The sequence below is a fragment of the Desmodus rotundus genome, chromosome 3 (genome assembly GCF_022682495.2).
Source record: "Desmodus rotundus isolate HL8 chromosome 3, HLdesRot8A.1, whole genome shotgun sequence".
Taxonomy (NCBI): domain Eukaryota; kingdom Metazoa; phylum Chordata; class Mammalia; order Chiroptera; family Phyllostomidae; genus Desmodus; species Desmodus rotundus.
This window is the reverse complement of record NC_071389.1, coordinates 103,399,647-103,417,233: the sequence shown is the minus strand read 5'-3', so window position 1 is coordinate 103,417,233 and position 17,587 is coordinate 103,399,647. Positions and strand designations below refer to the sequence as shown.

At 37.5% G+C, this 17,587-nt stretch overlaps 1 protein-coding gene across 3 annotated transcripts in view; it reads right to left on the bottom strand.

Moving 5' to 3' along the window:
- Positions 1-10,978: 10,978 nt before the first annotated feature.
- The window catches only part of MPHOSPH8 (M-phase phosphoprotein 8), an 89,843-nt gene continuing 83,234 nt past the window's right edge, over positions 10,979-17,587 (bottom strand). For 2 of the 3 annotated variants that reach the window (XM_024580775.3, XM_045188079.2), the window contains exons 12-14: positions 15,742-15,869; positions 14,756-14,839; positions 10,979-14,412 (exon numbers count right to left, since the gene is read on the bottom strand). In XM_024580775.3, coding sequence (XP_024436543.2) covers positions 14,371-14,412; positions 14,756-14,839; positions 15,742-15,869 — 254 coding nt within the window. In that variant the 3' untranslated portion in view covers positions 10,979-14,370. Of the gene's footprint in view, positions 14,413-14,707; positions 14,840-15,741; positions 15,870-17,587 lie in introns of those variants that run through there. The other variant, XM_024580774.4, reaches the window with a different exon arrangement.

The window sequence follows — 17,587 nt, the reverse complement described above, 5'->3', positions numbered from 1 at the left end:
GTGTTTCCCCATTCATCATACTGTCATTGCCCTCTATAGTTAGGATGTGTGGTTTTATTGGTATGGGATGTAAAACTCGACCTGTGTATAATAGTGATATAAAAAAAAAAAAGTAATGTGTAGCTTTATTAGATTATTGAAAAGCAGATGATGTTGGGAATCCAGAAGTGAATGTCCATATTGTGGATTTTTGGTTTTTGCAAAAGAGCTGGAAGATGGACGTTATTCATTATATAATTGAATTTTTATGATAACTGACATGCTAACCTGGGGGAAGGTCCTTGGATTTGATGGAGAATCAAAGCCTTAGTTTCCTATTTTTATTTTATTGCAGGTTTTCAATACACAAGTCATGAAAATCACACATGTTAAAAATTTATATTAAAAAAAAGTTTTATTCATTGATTTGCAAGTGGGAAACATTGATTTGTTTTACTTATTTATGAATTTATTGGTTGATTCTTATGTTTTGCAATTAAAAAACTATGAATTTGTTTCTGGAATTTTTAATTTAATTTTTTTATTGTTTCCAGATACCTTTTTTCCATTATCATTTAGTCCTTCTATACCCCCTCCTCCCTGCAATCCCCATTTTGTTGTCCATGTCCATGAGTCCTTTTTCCTGAGTCCCTCCACTGCCAACAGTACTACCCCCACCCCAGATGTCATCCAGCTATCTATGTGTCTGTCTCTGTTTTGCTTGTTAGTTCAGTTTGTTCATTGGATTCCACGTATGAGTGAAATTGTATGGTATTTTTCTTTCTCTGACTGTACTCTAGCATGTCATCTTCAAATAAAGACAGTGTTACTTCTTCTATTCCAATATGGGTGCCTTTTACTCTTTTCTAATTGCTGTGGCTAGAACTTTTAGTTACTATGTTGAATCTCTCTTGTTCTTGATCTTAAGGGGAACGTTTGTAGTTTCCGCCTGTTGAATATGAAGCTGGCAGTGGTTTTGTCAGATTGGCCTTTGTGTTTAGGCATGTTCCTTCTATTCCCACTTTGCTGAGAGTTTTTAATTATAAATGGGTGCTGTTTTTATCAGATGCTTTTTCTGCATCTATTGATATGATCATATGGTTTTTATCCTTCATTTTGCTTATGTGGTGAATCACATTGATTGATTTATGAATGTTGTACCAACCTTGCATTCCCTGAATAAATTCCACTTGATCATGGTGTATGTAGCTTTTTGATGCATTGCTTTATCAGTTGGCTAATATTTTATTGTGGATTTTAGCATCTCTGTTCATCAGGCATGTACTTTTGTTTGCACTGTCATTTTTTAAAATATATTTTATTATTTACACTATCACAGTTATCCCAATATGTCTCACTTTGCCCCCCTTGACTTGGCACCACCCATTCCCTCCAGCAATCCCTCTCTTTAGTTTATGTCCATGGGTCTTACACATAAGTTCTTTGTCTACTCCATTTCCTATATTGTCCTTAACATCCCTGTCTATTCTGTACCTACCAATTTATACTTATTAATCCCTGCACCATTTCCCCCATTCTTCCCTTTCCTCCTCCCAACTGATAACCCTCCAAGTGACCTCCAAATCTATGATAGTTTCTGTTCTGCTTGTTTGCTTAATTTGTTTTTTAGATTCAGTTGTTGATAGTTGTATATTTATTGCCATATTATATTCATAGTTTTGATCTTCTTTTTCTTAAATAAGTCCAGCATTTCATATAATAATGTCTTAGTGATGATAAACTCCTTTAGCTTTACTTTGGGAAGCTCTTTTTCTGCCCTTCTATTCTAAATGACAGCTTTGCTGGATAGAGTCATCTTGGCTGTAGGTCCCTGCTTTACATCACTTTGAATACTTCTTGCCAGTTCCTTCTAGCCTGCAAAGTTTCTTTTGAGAAGTCAGCTGACAGTATTACGGGAACTCCTTTGTAAGTAACTATTTGAAAAGTAACTACTTTTCTCCTGATGCTTTTAAAATTATCTTTAACCTTTGGCGCTTTAATTATGATGTGTCTTGGTGTATGATGTGTGCTGGTTGTCCAATTTGTTGGCATATAGTTTATAATGTTGTTTTACAATCCTTTGTTTTTCTTTGGTGTCAGTTGTTTCTCCTCTTTTCATTTCTAATTTTATTTATTTGGGTCTTTCTTTTTCTTGATGAGTCTGGTTAAATGCTTGTCAACTTTATCTTTTCAAAGAACCAGCTCTTGGATTCATTGATCTTTTGTATCTCTTGTTTTTAGACTATATTTCATTTATTTCTTCTCTAATCTTTATTATTTTCTTCCTTCTACTCACTTTCGGCTTTGTTTATTGTTGTTTTTCAATATCCTTTTAGTGTACAGCTAGATTGTTTGAGCTTTTCTTGTTTTTTTGAGATAATGCTATGAACTTCCTTCTTAAGATTACTTTCCCTTTGTCCCACAGATTTTGGAGTGTTGTGTTCTCATTTTCGTTTATTTCAAAGTATCTTTTGATTTCCTCCTTGATCACATTGTTGACCCATGCATTGTTTAATAACAAGTTATTTAGCTTTCATATCTGTGTGTTTTTCAGTGTTGTTCTTGTGATTAATTTCCAGTTTCATAGAGTGGTCAGAGAGGCAGCTTGATATTATTTCAGTCTTCTTGAATTTAATGAGACTTGTTTTGTGTCCTAACATTGTGGTCTATCCTAGAAAACGTTCCATGTGCATTTGAAAAGTATGTGTATTCTGCTTCTTCGGGGTGAAATGCTGTGAAGATAGCAGTTAATCCATTTGATGTAGTTAGTGTGTTGTTTAAGGCTGCTGTCTCCTTGTTGATTTTTGTCCGAAAGATCTGTCTACCAAAGTCAATGGGGTATTAAAATCCCTAACTATGAGTATTTCTGTATATCTCTTCATTTATTTCCATCAAGATTTCCTTTACACATTTAAGTGCTCCTATGTAGGGTGGATAAATGTTTACTAGGGTTATATCCTCTTGTTTACCAGGGTTATATCCTCTTGTTGGATTGTTCTTTTTATCATTAAGTAGTGTCCTTCTTTGTCTCTTACTATAGCCTTGGTTTTAAAATCAATTTTGTTGAGTATAACTATTGCTACCCCAGGTTTTTTTTCCTTTCAATTTGAATGAAATATATTTTCCATCTGTTTACTTCTAGTCTGTGTATCTTTCGACCTGAGATGGGTGTCTTGGAGGCAACATATGTATGGGTCTTGTTTTCTTACCCATTCAGCTACCCTCCGTCTTTTGATTGGAGCATTTAAGCTGTTTACTTTTAAGGGAATTATTGATAGATATGTATTTAGTGCTATTTTATTGTTAGACTATTTTCCTCTATTTTATTTTTCTTAGTCTTCGTCGTCTTCGGCTTGCTCTTAAAACACGCCCGTTAACATTTGTTGCAGTGCTGGTTTGGTGTTTACAAATTCCTTTATTAGTTTTTTTCCAGTCTGGGAAGCTCCTTATTTGTTCTTTGATTTTAAATGATAGCCTTGCTGGTGAAAGTAGCCTTCGTTATAAGTCCTTGCTTTCCATCAGCCCGAATATGTCATGCCATTCCCTTCTGTCCTGAAATGTTTCTGTGGAGAAATCAGATGACAGTCTACTTGGTGCTTCCTTACATGTAAGTACCTGCTTTCCTCTTGTGGGTTTTAGGATTCTCTCCTTATCTTTAAGCCTTGGCATTTTAATTATGATTTGTCTCAGTGTAAGCATGTGGGTCCAACTTTTTGGGGACTCTCTGAGCTTATTGGTCTTTTTCCTTCACCAGATTAGGGAAGTTTTTGGTCATTATTTCTTCAAGTAGGTTCTTGATCCCTTGCTCACGCTCTTCTCTTTTTGGTATTCCTTCGATGCAGATGTTGTCCACATGCTTAAGCTTCATGTTGCTTCATGTTGTCCGAAATACTTCTTAAGTTCTCCTCATTTTTTAAAATTCTTTTTTCTCTTTGTTGCTCTGCCTGGGTGTTTTGTTTTCCCTTGTCTGCCACATTACTGATTGATCCTCTCCTCATTAAGCTACTGTTTATTCCTTCCAGTGTATTATTTATTTCAGATACTGCATTCTTTATTTCTGACTGGTCCTTTTTTTATGGCTTTTGTGTATTTTTTTTCGTGCTGTTCAGTATCCTTATAATCATTAACCTCTCTATCTGATAAATTGCTTGTCTCCATTTCATCTAGCTCTTCTGGAAAATTCTCTTGTCCTTTCACTTGAGGTCTATTTCTTTGTCTTCCCATTTTGGCTGCTTCTATGTATTTTTATGTATTAGGTAGATCTGCAAAGACTCTGATGCAGGCTTTGGACAGACACTGCTTGTGACTGTCCCTGGGCACCCTGTGTAGAGTTTTCGGCAATCCACAGAATATGGCTCTTACTGCTGTACCTGGGTATGTGCAGAAAGAGGCTACACACCATGGCGAGCTTACCATCACTGGGCCCAGGGGACAATCAGTTAAAGTCTTACAGCTCTCCAGGAACTTCCTTAGTTGTTCAACTTAGTCACTTATATAGCCTCAGCCTGTACTCAGCAGCCAGGCTTAGTGTCACATCACAGGGCAGAGTACTGTATTTTGCTGTGTATAATGTGCTCCCGTGTATACTGCACACCCATGTTTTTGGCCCAGTGTTTCAGGAAAAAAAATTTTTCGTTGTAATTTTTTAATTCAATATTTCCTTATTTATATTTAGATACTTGTTTTTTGTAATAGAAAGGAATTTCAGCATTTGTTTTTGAACATAATATGGTACAATTTTACATAACAAATAATTACAAAACACAAGAACAGATACAAGGCATTTCAGGTGCTGCCCATGTATAATGCGCATCCTTACTTTTCCCTCAAAAGTTTTGGCAAAAAAGTGTGCATTATACATGGCAAAATATGGTAATTCTTGTGAGTGTGGCTATTGCTTTCCCTTAGGCTGATGCCACTTGGAGAGGAGTGCTCTGCTGGAGAGAGATGGCTCCTGGAGTATGGGGGAGGATTCAGCACAGGGATCCTGGTAGCTGTTCCTTCAGTTCTCTCCCCAGAGCCACAAGCTCCAGATTTTCCTCAAGTATCTCTAGTCCCCTCTGCCCTCCTCCTGTCGGAGCCCGGGGTAAGTGGCTGCAAATGGAATTTTGTGTTTTGGCCCTTTAAGAGGCCCTCAGCATCTTAAGCTGTCTCTCTCTGGTGGACAGAAACCTCGCTGCTTTTCACAGCAAGATGTTTATTGGGTTTTTCTGCTCTGGTGGTGCAGTCTAGGGAGCCCAGTTTGGGGTTTAGACCCCATGCATCTCTGGGTGAATCCCCTGGACACTGAAACATTCCTTTGGAACTTCAGCTGCCATTTGTGGGAGCCCAGCCTGCCTTCCTGTGCCTTCTTCACACTCCCTGCCAGTCTTGTGGTGAAGTGGTTTCTTCTGTCTGTCCTTCATTACAAGGTTTTCTCCAGTTAGTGTTCAGTTGGTTAGTCAGGATGATTTCTTCTACAATTAGGTTGTAATTCCAGATTGGTCCTGGGAGGTTACTGTAGCTTCCACCTACTCCTCCACCATCTTGGGTCTCCCCTTTGTTGATTTCATATGTGTCCTGACTGGAGATCGAACCTACAACTTCAGTGTAATGGCACAACGCTGTAACCAGCTGAGCTACCCATTCACGGCTGAAAATGTCTTTTTTATTTCCAATTAAATGTTAATTGAAATTGTATTCTGTATCATCGTTCTTTACCAGTTGAAACTGTATTATATTAGAAAGGATAAACTTGGTGTGTTTGCAAGTGTTTCACATATTTGCTTTCGTGGGCAGTGTCTCAAGTTCTGGCTTTTGAGTTTTTGACCTTAATCTTTCTGATATTATTGTTTTCACGCACTATTTCTTTTTATTTTTTTAAAATTTTCATTGTTATTCAGTTACAGTTGTATGCCTTTTCTCCCCATCCCTCCACCATGTCACTATTTCTTTTATTTTTTATTTTATTTTTTAATTTTAATTTTTTATTGTTATTCAGTTACAGTTGTGTGCCTTTTCTCCCCATCCCTCCACCCACCCCACCCCAGCTGAACCCCCCTCCCTCCCCCACTCCATGTGTCCTTTATAGTAGTTCCTGCAATCCCCTCTCCTCACTGTTCCCTCCCCACTTCCCCCTGACCATTGTTAGATTGTTCTTAACTTCAATGTCTCTGGTTATATTTTGTTTCCATTTTTCTTCTATTTATTATGTTCCAGTTAAAGGTGAGATCATATGGTATTTGTCCCTCTTTATATTGTTGATTTCTTTAATGCTTAAATAGAATGTTAGCATGTATCCTGCAAATTTTGCCTGTTGTGAATTGCCTATAATATTTGGTTATTAATTGCTTTAATCTGTATTAAATCATCATGAAAGCAAAGAATCAAATTCAGGTGTGAATACTGTACTTAGATCTCTCTGATGTTCTTGTTTGAGCTGGCCACGTTCGAGCATGTGGATAACTGTGTGATTCCTACATAGTTCTCTGCCAGCCGTGTCCATATCTGAGGAAGCCTGTCTTTGAGGTTGACTTCTGGCAAGGTGTTTTTCAACATGAGCCTTTACTAATGTCCTATTTCTTGGGTTTTTACAATTCATATGTTGTAATTTTAAATAGCTTTGTGGAGCTATGTTTAGCCTCTGTGCTTTCTGAATTATATCTTACTTATATTTTAAACAGTCCTTTCTTATACATTACATAATATAAACTACTTGTAATACAGAAATGATAGTAGAGTCCTGTACTCAGTAGAAAAGGATGCCTTCTCTAACTTAAAGATGGGGAGAATATGAGGTGCATTGTTAATTAAGAATGGGCCTATGTACCTTCATTGTTTTATTCTTCATGAAAAGTCATTGGAAAAGTATGTGTGCTATTTACATTTTTGACTACATGGAAGAACTTAGGGTACGTCTAGAGATGCCTTTTCCACTTTTAGCTATTTAAATGTTGTGTCATGGGAGGCTAAAATCCAGCATTAACTTGCACATGGTTCTTACTGACCCAGTTTTATCCTAAAATTAATTAAAAACATTGTACTTTTGTCCGGAGTGGTGTCAGAGTCTTGTTATACTTTGATTTCAATTGAAAGATACCTTTTTTTAAAAAAGTTTTTTTCATTTACTTTTAGAGAGAGGGGAAGGGAGGGAGAAAAAGGGAGAGAACCCTGTCCTGCAGCCCAGGCATATGTACTTGACTGGGAATCGGAACTGGCGAGCTTTCGGTTTCTAGGTTGGCACTTAATCCACTGAGGCACACCAGCCAGGGCGGAGACCTTTTCTTTTAATGCAGTTATTGATTTTTAAAAATATATTTGACAGTACTGCTATGATGGAGAACAGCTGTTCCTTAGATTTAGAAATATTAAAGTCCTTCTATTTTTGTGTATGAACTTTTCTCAGATTTTAAAATCCTAAGCCCAATGTCACCGAATGGATGCACAGGTGCAGGAGTTCCTCGTGATGCATCACTAGTGTTGATTATACTGCAGTGTATAGTAAACTTGGTCACAGAACTTGTGATTGACTTTGAACTCTGAATTCAAATATTGAGGCAAGCCCCCCATTTAAAGTCTAAATATTGGCAACTAGAACTTGGCTAAATTGTACAGATCAGTATATTTAATGCTATGTAAAATGCATGTTCACTATTGTGAAAAGTTAAGACTTACTGAAAAATTCTAGTAGCCCTCGTATCATTAAAAATTAAGTAATCCAGTGTGGTTTGGTTGATGGTTCACTTTATTCTTCTCAGCTTTAACTTGACTAAAGGCATTATGTATATAGGAGTAGCCAAGTTAAAATGCAGATCACTTGAGCATATATGTAGCATTTATTACATGAAATAGAATGCTAACTGCCGGTAGAAATATGTAAAATATATTTTTGTTATGTCTTATTTGAAACCATATTTAAGGTTTTATATCTGGGGCCTTGGGTCCTGTTGGATCATCGGGGTGTATTAGAATAATCCATGAATCTCTTTAAATTGCATGTAGAATTTTGAGAGCTTGTTTGTAGGTTCTAGCAGGGGAGTATAGCTACTTGTATACCTTTGACTGAAGACCAGTCCTCTTCTGTAGTTGGGAACTGAGCACACAGCTTTGGAAGGGACGCACAGGGATTGGTGAGGGAGGAAGGGGACACCCACCTAGTGGGCCAGATCAGCTGAATCAACCCTGGCGATCAGTAGGGTGACAGATGTTGCAGCCAGGTCGCCCTCACATCCTACATGCAGAATTTTGTGTACATGTTTTTGCATTCATATTTCTTGGGGACAGTCATACATCATCCAATCCTGACGTGAATTTGAGACCCAACAGGGTTTTGAAAACAATACTCATCTAGGGTAGTAATTTTCAGTATTTTTGGGTTGTTACCCCCAACAGTTAAAAAAAGAAACTGAGCAGAAATCTGCGCGTATCTAAATTGTAATTGTGTACTATTGTACTAATATTTCAGGTATGACACATTTTGTAAGGGTAAACATGAAGCTGTGCCCCGATCAAAAATCTGGGGTGCACACTCTCTTAAAAAAACATTGTTCCAAGCTATTATTGGGGTAGGTAAGAGTCTTTCTGGTGGAGCACAACAGGTGTTGGTGTGCCCTGCCTTGGTACGAGTAGAATATAATTTTTTAGATACAGTAGGAAATGAGGGCCCTGTGTAGGATATTGGATTATAAGGTTCTAAGCTTTCAAGAGGACCTAGCTATGGAAATGAAAAAGGATTTAGCAAAATAGATCCAATATTTTAAAGTCATTAGCAGAGAAGATTTAGTGGTTAGGATTTAGTATTGCTTAATGCTAAAATATAAAAGCAAGCTGAATGTTGAGTCATTTCATGTTTTTTGAGGCAATGGATCAAAGGAAAATCTTAGTGAATGGAAATAACCAAATGTGGTAAAGACTTTAAATAGCATTGTAAGGGAAAATGATTACTGTTAAGATTTTTAAGAAATTGTTTGTTACTGAATCTAGTTTATTAAAGGCTAAATCTGACTTTATTGTATCCTAGGAGGATAAAAGAACACATGGATAAAGCTACCTGAAATTTGATGTCCAGCACAAATCAAGTTTAGAAATGAGGATATGCTGGAGTTGTTTCCTTTCAGGTAGATGTGTATTGTAATGGCTCATTCTTTCCTTCCTCCTTTAGTTCTACTGCGTTATTTTTAGAGAGGGTAAGGGAGGAAGAAACATGGATGTGCGGGAGATAGTGATTGTTTGCCTCTTGCACGCCTGTAGCTGGGGACCTGGCCTGCAATCCGGGCTTGTGACCTGACTGGGAATCGAAATGACCCTTAAGGTTCATAGGCCAGCCAGGGCTCCTTCCTTTCTTTAGTCATTTTTCCTAGTTCTGACTGTGGACTTAGTGATGAACATTCTGTTTGAACAAGGTTGGAGGTTAATTTTAGATCTAAATTGCCTTTGTCTTTCTTCCTTACTAATAGTAATGAGTCTTGTCTTTAGGTAAAACTGTATTGAGAACAGAATTGACATAGTAAATGTTATTTACTAAAGGGAAAAAAAAAAATCCCTCTATGTTCAGTGATCTGAAGCCTAAAATTTTAGTCTTACATTCATTGGAGAGACTGTAATCTTAAAATGGTTTAGTATCATAAAATCTGATCAATGATGCTAGGGGGATAGTAGATAAAGTCCTCCCTTGCTGCTTTGCAGTCTTTGTAGAGAATTACAATTTTTGTATTATTTTGCTAAGTTAGTAGACACAGCATGTTATGGTAACACTTATTCTGTGGCCTTTTTGGACAGAATTCGGATGATGTATTGTCATCCTGATAGATCCAGAAAGTATTAAGTGTATTCCTTATTGTTGATGACAAACTCCATTCTCTTCTTGCTATTACAGGCGTGGCCTCAGACCAGGAGTGTGAGCATACCTGAGCTTCTCCAAAGTGCCGAATCCCAGGACCCGTAGCAGACTGAGTCAGACTGTTTCAACAAGACTCAGGGGATTGGCCTGAGACTAAGGACATGGATGTATGCATACCTTACCTTTGAGAAGTTTGACCTTTAAAGTATCCAACACCTCATGAAGCCCTGAAATGTGACAGCTCTTTTGCATACTATTGTCCAGCTCTAGTAAACTCCTGTTTGGCAGTGATTCTCAGTGCTAGTTCCTAGTGTCATTGTCAGCTGGGAACTTAAGAATGCCCATTTTTAGGTCCGCCCTTGCTCTACTAAACAAACTTAAGGTGGGATCCAACAATATATTTTTCAAAAAGTTTTTAAGCCCTCTAATAAATGTGGTTTTCTACTAGAACCACTGACCTATGTGTACAGAAGAGAAAAAAATCTAAATGTGCCACAGTGTAAAGCTGTGGCACCGTGTGGCCATCAGAGAGAGCTCTGTCAGCTTGTCAAATGAATGTCATTGGAACTTTAGGATTTTTAAGTTAATTTTGTTTTTAAAGTGAATACTGGTAATTTACAGTAACTGCTTTTCAGTATACATTTTTGTTAGTGAAAAGATACATTCATTCCAGGGAGATAGTAAGTTTTATTAACCTTGTGAATATTAAATTAATAAAACACCAAATACACGTTTAATTCTCATAGAAGGAAGTGACATGGTACTATCCTCCTTCAAAAACCTTCCTAAAAAATTCACTTCATTTTCTGGTTATCCTTTGAAACAGTGGTTCTCACACTTCGAGGTGCAGGGTAGGCCGCTGGAGGGCTTGTAAGAGCAGACCCCTGCTGGCTTGTATGTGATTTCTGCCTGAGCATTCTCATTTCTACTTAGGGGGGCAGCTGTGTTTGGGAGCCACTGCTCTTCAATAGTAACATATTTACCCCTTCAGGTACTTAATCTCTGTGTAAGTTCCCAACAAAATGCCAGTTCTAGAAGTGAATTAATTACTGAAGGACATTTTATAGTTCAAATAGACTAATTCAGTTCATGAATATTTTGGGGTCTGCTGCTCTTAACTCAGTAGATTTATTTTATTAACAAAATGCGTGTGATTATACAGGAGAAAAGCCAGAAAACCAATTGTATTTCATTTTTGAGTTTATTACCATATTAAGCAATGTATGGATATGAGCAGTAACACTTGACACTTAAAAAATTAGACATCACAGGTTGAAAGATATCTGGAATAGTGCAAACTTTACAAAAGATGTGTACCTACTCTTTGTGGTGTTTTGCTGGTTAATCTTGGGAAATATTAGGGTAGCAGCCCACAAGTAAAGAGTGAACCATTGGAGGGACTCACCATCTCATGTAATCTCTTAATTTTGGTCAGTCCCAAAGATAATGGACCACTCGTGAAATTTGGCACCATTGTGAGAAAAACCATATTTTTACTATAAAGCATATGTCTTGGTTCAAGGAAAGTAAATAATGGGTCACATGAGTAAGGCAGAGATAATATGTTGTAGAGTAATAGAAATTATATTCTTACAAGTTGAAATGATGCCAGATACTAGGTTTAGATTCCAATTGGGGGTCTTGTGGGAGCTCTGGGTTACAGACAGATAACTACTTCCCAATTTTGTTTTAATTGTTCCTGATTGAATTGTGAACCCTCACTGTCAACTCCTAATTACTAGTAGGGCTCCTATGTATGGAGAGCAAAAAGCCAGGCCTAAAAATCCCAGACTGGGTGGAAAAGGTGCATTATATCTTCAGGTCAGCACAGAATGGAGGAAACAAGGTGGATTCCATTACCCATCCAAGTTTGATTCCAGGGTTTTACCAATATTATGCTGTGCAATATTAACTGTATGAAAATTGAGATTCTCAAAGTTCTCATTTCCTAAGTCACTGCTATTTTGGTGTATACATACCTGGGCAAAAGCAGGTTTCAGTTGCTAGTTTATTGTTGTATTACTGGTTACTACTTACTGTATCATTTCTACTGTGAACCACTAGTGATAAACCTACTTTTGCCCCACCTTGTGTGTTCTGTTTCTCTGCTCTGCGCTGAGTCTCCTTGTACTTTCCTGTTTCTCTCAGATTTTACTCAGATTGGACTAACATGGTAAATGCTTTCTGAGACCCTTTCAGAGTAAGTTCTCCTGTAACTGTTAAGGCTAAGTAGAAATTGCCACCTCCCGACAGTCCACTGAATAAATTCTACAAATTTAGAATTCAGATGGGAGTGACTTGAGAAGATATAGTGTGAAATTGAAAAACTTCACATTCCTGGACTGAAACCAAACCCCCATCTAATAACTGTAGTTCATCATTTAGTGAGTGTTGTTAGATACTTCTTTTTTGGTATGAGGTATTGCAAACGAAAGAATGTAATGCGCTGTTTACAGCCACACTCATCTGAATGGTATAGTCAGGAAGTTAATCTAATTGAGTAAGTTGAGTATATGTCCTTATGTATGATACACTGGAAAGGAGTAATGGCGGAGGAGTGATTTTTCTTTTTCTTTTTCTTTTTCAAGATAAAACTGAAGCAAAAAGCTGTGAACTGGCTGCTTTTCAGGGAGTCAGGCCACAGTGTAATGCCTCCCAGTTGTGATGGCTGGCTTATAGTTGTGAGCTCGCTTGTGTCCAAGATGATCCAGTTCAGGTATGTGTTCTGTAGCATATACAGTTTACACAAGGAGATTGCTTTGATTTCCAGAGAAATCATTGTCCACACTTTGTACATATAACAAACCACAACTTTCAGTACTTCCCACTCAGAGACAAATATGTTTTTTTCCTGCTATAGAGAAGTTATAGTTCTGAGCACAACAACTGTACTAAATTGTGTGACTCATGTTTCTAATAGACACACTGTTCACAGTTTACTGTGATACCTGTCACAAGGTGGATAGTTGACACAGACAAGGTTTTAGTGATCTTAAACCTTTATGTTCCCTGTTTCAGTTAAAATAACTCACCTGTTTTCACATTCTACCCTTGCTGACTTTACAGAGCTTTCTTATTTCTTTGCCTCAACTCCTAAAGGAATTGTGCTCAGATTCTCTATTTGCTTTCTATTGCTTTATTTGCTTTCTACCACCCTAGAGAGCCATGCCTCCTGATAAATAGTGTGCTCATTTAATATGTTCTTGTATTTTTAAGCACTTAATTTGCAATGGTCTTGAGAATTATGACAGAGAAATGAATTCAATTCTAAACAGCTTTAAAAAAAGAAAAGTTGTATTTTTTACACTTCTGATTTGTACAATGAATTTGCAGGAATTCTAACCCTGGCCAATGGTTTCTCAGAGCCCATTTGATTCTATCATTTGCTTTTGGTGAAATTAATACACTATTCTCCCAATAAATCTGGAGGCACAGAAAAAAAAATGTTCTTGTATGGTGGTAGAATTATCTTAGGTAGGATTTGGACATAATGGAAATTTTCTTTAAAAGCCCATTTCTCTTATATGTACTGCTGTTCCCCTTAATGTTCCTGTTGTGTGCACCATTGCCAACCCAAGCTAACCCACATCTTACCTTTTTTCTAGAAAGCTATGAAGTTGGATACAGTACTAGCAAAAAATTCAATCTAGTTGAAGGAGTCCAACCGCAGCCACCATTTAGCTGAAAAACTACAATATACATTGTATTTCAAAACAAGGTGGGTAGCAAAAGAAAATGGGAAGGCCAATATTATGGTGTTTTCTTGAGGAAACTGTAAAGAAGGGCAGTTTACTCGGTAAAGTAAAAATGTCTAATTTATAAACATAATACATGGGTCTAATATATGATATTCTGAAATTTTTTCATTAAAATTAGAACTGAATTATAAAACTAACCAGGAAATAAGGATACATTTCCCTAGTCTATACTGAGATTGATTTATTAGTTCGCCAAATATTTCTTAAAATGACGCAAAAGTCAGACCTATGGAAGAGGCCACAGGAACAGTAACCCCACGTGAGCCCTACTGGTGTAGCTCAGTTGACCAACCCAGTGTTTACAGGAAGGATATTCCCTTTTAGGCCTCGCTGTGTTTTGGTGGACTATTTCTTAGGTTCTTATCTCTTCAAATAAGGGATAACTGGAAACATACAAAGTTGTCACCTCCAACTTGGAATGTGTGGCATATTACAAATAGACCACTTCCCTCAAACTTCAAGGGTGGCAATTTCATGCTTGGGGACACAGATTCACCTAGGGTAGTAGAGAATTTCAAGCTAAAAATTTTCTTAACCCTCATATGTACCATTCCACGTTGTGGAAAACTGAAATACGCAGTTTGGACACAACACTGATTATTGAAAGCTGGCACAAAGTATGTACATTTCTGTATTTTATGATGTATAGAACACACTGTTCTGTCTTAGAGAACAGTGCAAACTGCATGAGGTTTACAGATGAAACTTTAAATCTGGAAGTGTTAGCAGTGCCAAGAATTCAAACTGCTTGTAAAGGGAGTATTTAGCAGTGCACAGGTCTGAAAGCCAGTCCTTCCTGATTCGTTGTTTGGTTGGTCATTGTAGTTGCACTCTGTACGCACCTATTAGCAGTTTTACCTATAAAAAGAAAACAAGGCATGAGGATCAGCACAAACGTAGTTCCCCTCATATTCTCAAATTAGGTAGTTATAAATTAGGCATTTCAATGTTTTAATTAAAATAGTCATAATCTAAACTTTTGTTGTAAATACCAAAGCCTAGAAGACAACCCAGACTACATAGATGCAGCACATATGTACGTGTATACATCCGTCATGTTTTAGATTCAGATGGGGCACGTCGCACAGACTGCTACCTGAGGGAGCACTGGTCTCTAGGAGAGGTATACCAGGAAACCACAGGATAAAGTCATCTAGAGCAATTCAAGTAGGAACACTGAATATGAGGAAAAGCTTCTCACCTTAGCAGTGGGTGCTTCCGTCAACCTTATGAAGAGTTTATTGAGGCCTGCAACAGGGCTGAATGAGTAAACAAAATGGCTATCCTAGGGGAGGAGACCAAGAAAGGGTCAGTATTTTTTCCAACATCTTCATCTATAGTTAGTCCAGGTCTAATAGTGTAATGTTATCTAAAGAGACTAGAACCCGCTCTTTACAAGTTTGGTATTTGAATTCATGAGGCAAAGCTGTGATTTCTTTGCTTTTCCTTTAATTTATTAAAAAGATACAAGTGACAAAACAATATCCAAATATTTAGAGAATGTTAAAGGTCTTCATAACTACTTAATTTTGCTTATTAATTCATCTTAAGAGTTCTAAATGTGGCCAAGGAATCATGTATGAAGGTTCTTCAGGAGCATTTTCTTTTTAATCCTCACCCAAGGATACGTTACCACTGATTTTAGAAACATCAATCAATTGCCTCTCGTACACGCCCCCGCTGGGAATTGAACCTGGAACCTAGATATGTACCCTAAGGATCGAACTTCCAACCTTTTCATGCACTGATGTTCCAACCGAGTCACATGGTGTGGGCCAAGAGTTTTTTTACGTTAAAAAAGAATGTATATAGCACCTAGTAGATTAGTTATTTTTAAATGTTTATGTAATAAAAGTAAAAATTATAACATGACTAGCATACTTTTCTTTTTGAATTTCCTTCAAATGAATGTTGTTTGTAATCATGATGATGGGAAAAGGCATAATATTTAAAATTGAATTTATATTCTGAATGTTAATTTTAAGACATGATAAACAATTTAAGGTTCAGGTATCAAACATTTAGGAAGATTTTTGACAAAATTTAGGATGATTATGGGTTACTGCCTCATTTCAAACAACAGGTTTACAGAATTATAACTAAGATTTCATTAAAATATAGCATTTTTAAAGTTATCTTTTAATTTAAAGAATGTACTTTTCAGTAATGAATCACAGAAAATCTTACCAGAAAAACAGGTAGTTGAAATTTATCATTTAAAACTACAGCTTGTACACTACACGGTCCACAGAGCCGAGCAATAACATCTTTACCCAAAAAGTTTGCATGGAAAATGAACATCAGGATGCCAGAGCCTGAGCAAGGGAGATGCAAACACAGAGTTTAACCCAATCCTTGAAACTCCACCTTCTAGAGCCCCAGAGGCGAAGCATGGGTGGGGGTAGCACAATGTGGTACATGGAAGTGCCCAAGCTAGCCTCTGTGCACTTGCCCCGCCCACCTTCTCCTCCCCGGTGGAGAAGCCCTTCAATTTCCAAACCACACCACCTTTTTTATTTTTTGTTCTATTGATAGCTCATGGAACAGACTTTTTAAAACTTGCTTTTTCTATATTAAAAGTGGCATTTGCTGAATGCATAAATATCTATGGAAACAAACTGCTGGACATCCTACAGTGGTCTGTTTGGGTGTGGGTTTGAGTGATTTTCCATTTTCTTCCACATACTGTTTTGTCTTTTCCAAATTTTGTGATTAACAGCAAAAACTTATTTTGGAAAAAAAAGCATGAGAATTGAAGCTGTCATTGAATGTCCAAAATATTTGGCAAGATTCACTTTGAGAAAAGCTATATTTTTTAATAATACGACAAAAATGTTAAGAGGAGACTTCCTCCTAAAAGACCATAAAGAGCCATTTGTTTTATTTATTTTGGTCCCAGGGGTAAAGAGCACACACCTTATACCTCTCCCATCAAGATTGTTCTCCAGTTTTATAATGTGAAATGTCTGCTTAAATAGTCAAAATCATGACTCTCAATGCCAAGTTCACCAGTTATGAATGCATGCCTGTCTTTAATTGACAAGACTAGATTTAAAAAATAAATTATATCTGTCTGGAAAAAGTCCAGCCATTGTTAATATAAAGATAAAGGTTTGTGCAACATGCACGTAACCTGGCAGCCAAAGAGTGTGGACTGGAATGTGCATGGGTGAACAATGATGATGGCATGTACAGTGGCATGTAGCTACTGCCTTCACTGTATTAGCCAGTGGAGGCGGTACATGCCACTGACTGAGCATGTGTACTGTATGGCCATTGCATTCAAAATGACTGAGGCACTTGTTCAAATTTTGCATTATGCTTGAACATTCCTCTGCAAAAACTATTTGGATGATTCAGAAGGCTGGAGCTATGGGCAACTGGTGATCGGCAGCTTCATCACAACAACGTGTCCATTCACGCACCATGTCTTGTGCAGAGTTTTTTGGTGAAACATCCATCACCCAGGTGACTCAGCCCCTGTAGAGCCCAAATTTGGCACCTGTGACTTCTGGCTTTTCCCCAAACTAAAATCACCTTTAATCTCCTTTGAAAGGGAAGAGATTTCAGACCACAGATGAGATTCGGGAAAATACGATGCAGTAGCTGATGGCTATTGGGAGAACTGTGTGAGGTCCCAAGGTGCCTACTTTGAAGTGGACTGACGCATCACCCCATGTAGTGTTTCTTGTATCTTGAATAAATGTCACTATTTCATATTACATGGCTGAATACATTCGGGACAGACCTCATATAGATTTTTAATGGGTGGCAGGGTTTTATTTATTTAATCAAAACAAAACAAAGCCAGAGCTCAGCTTCCTACTTTCAGGCCAACATTCCGCCTTCTGAAAGGTTCTGGACTTGTGTCCCAGAGAAAGCACAGTCACGCTACCTGCAAAGCGGCTCCTAAGCAGAGGCCAGGAGGCAGAACTGAAGTTTATAACTCGTGCTATCAAAGGGCAGACATCAACGGCAAGATTATTAGCAATAATAAAAATTCAGGTAAAACATTGATTTTGGGCTCAGTATC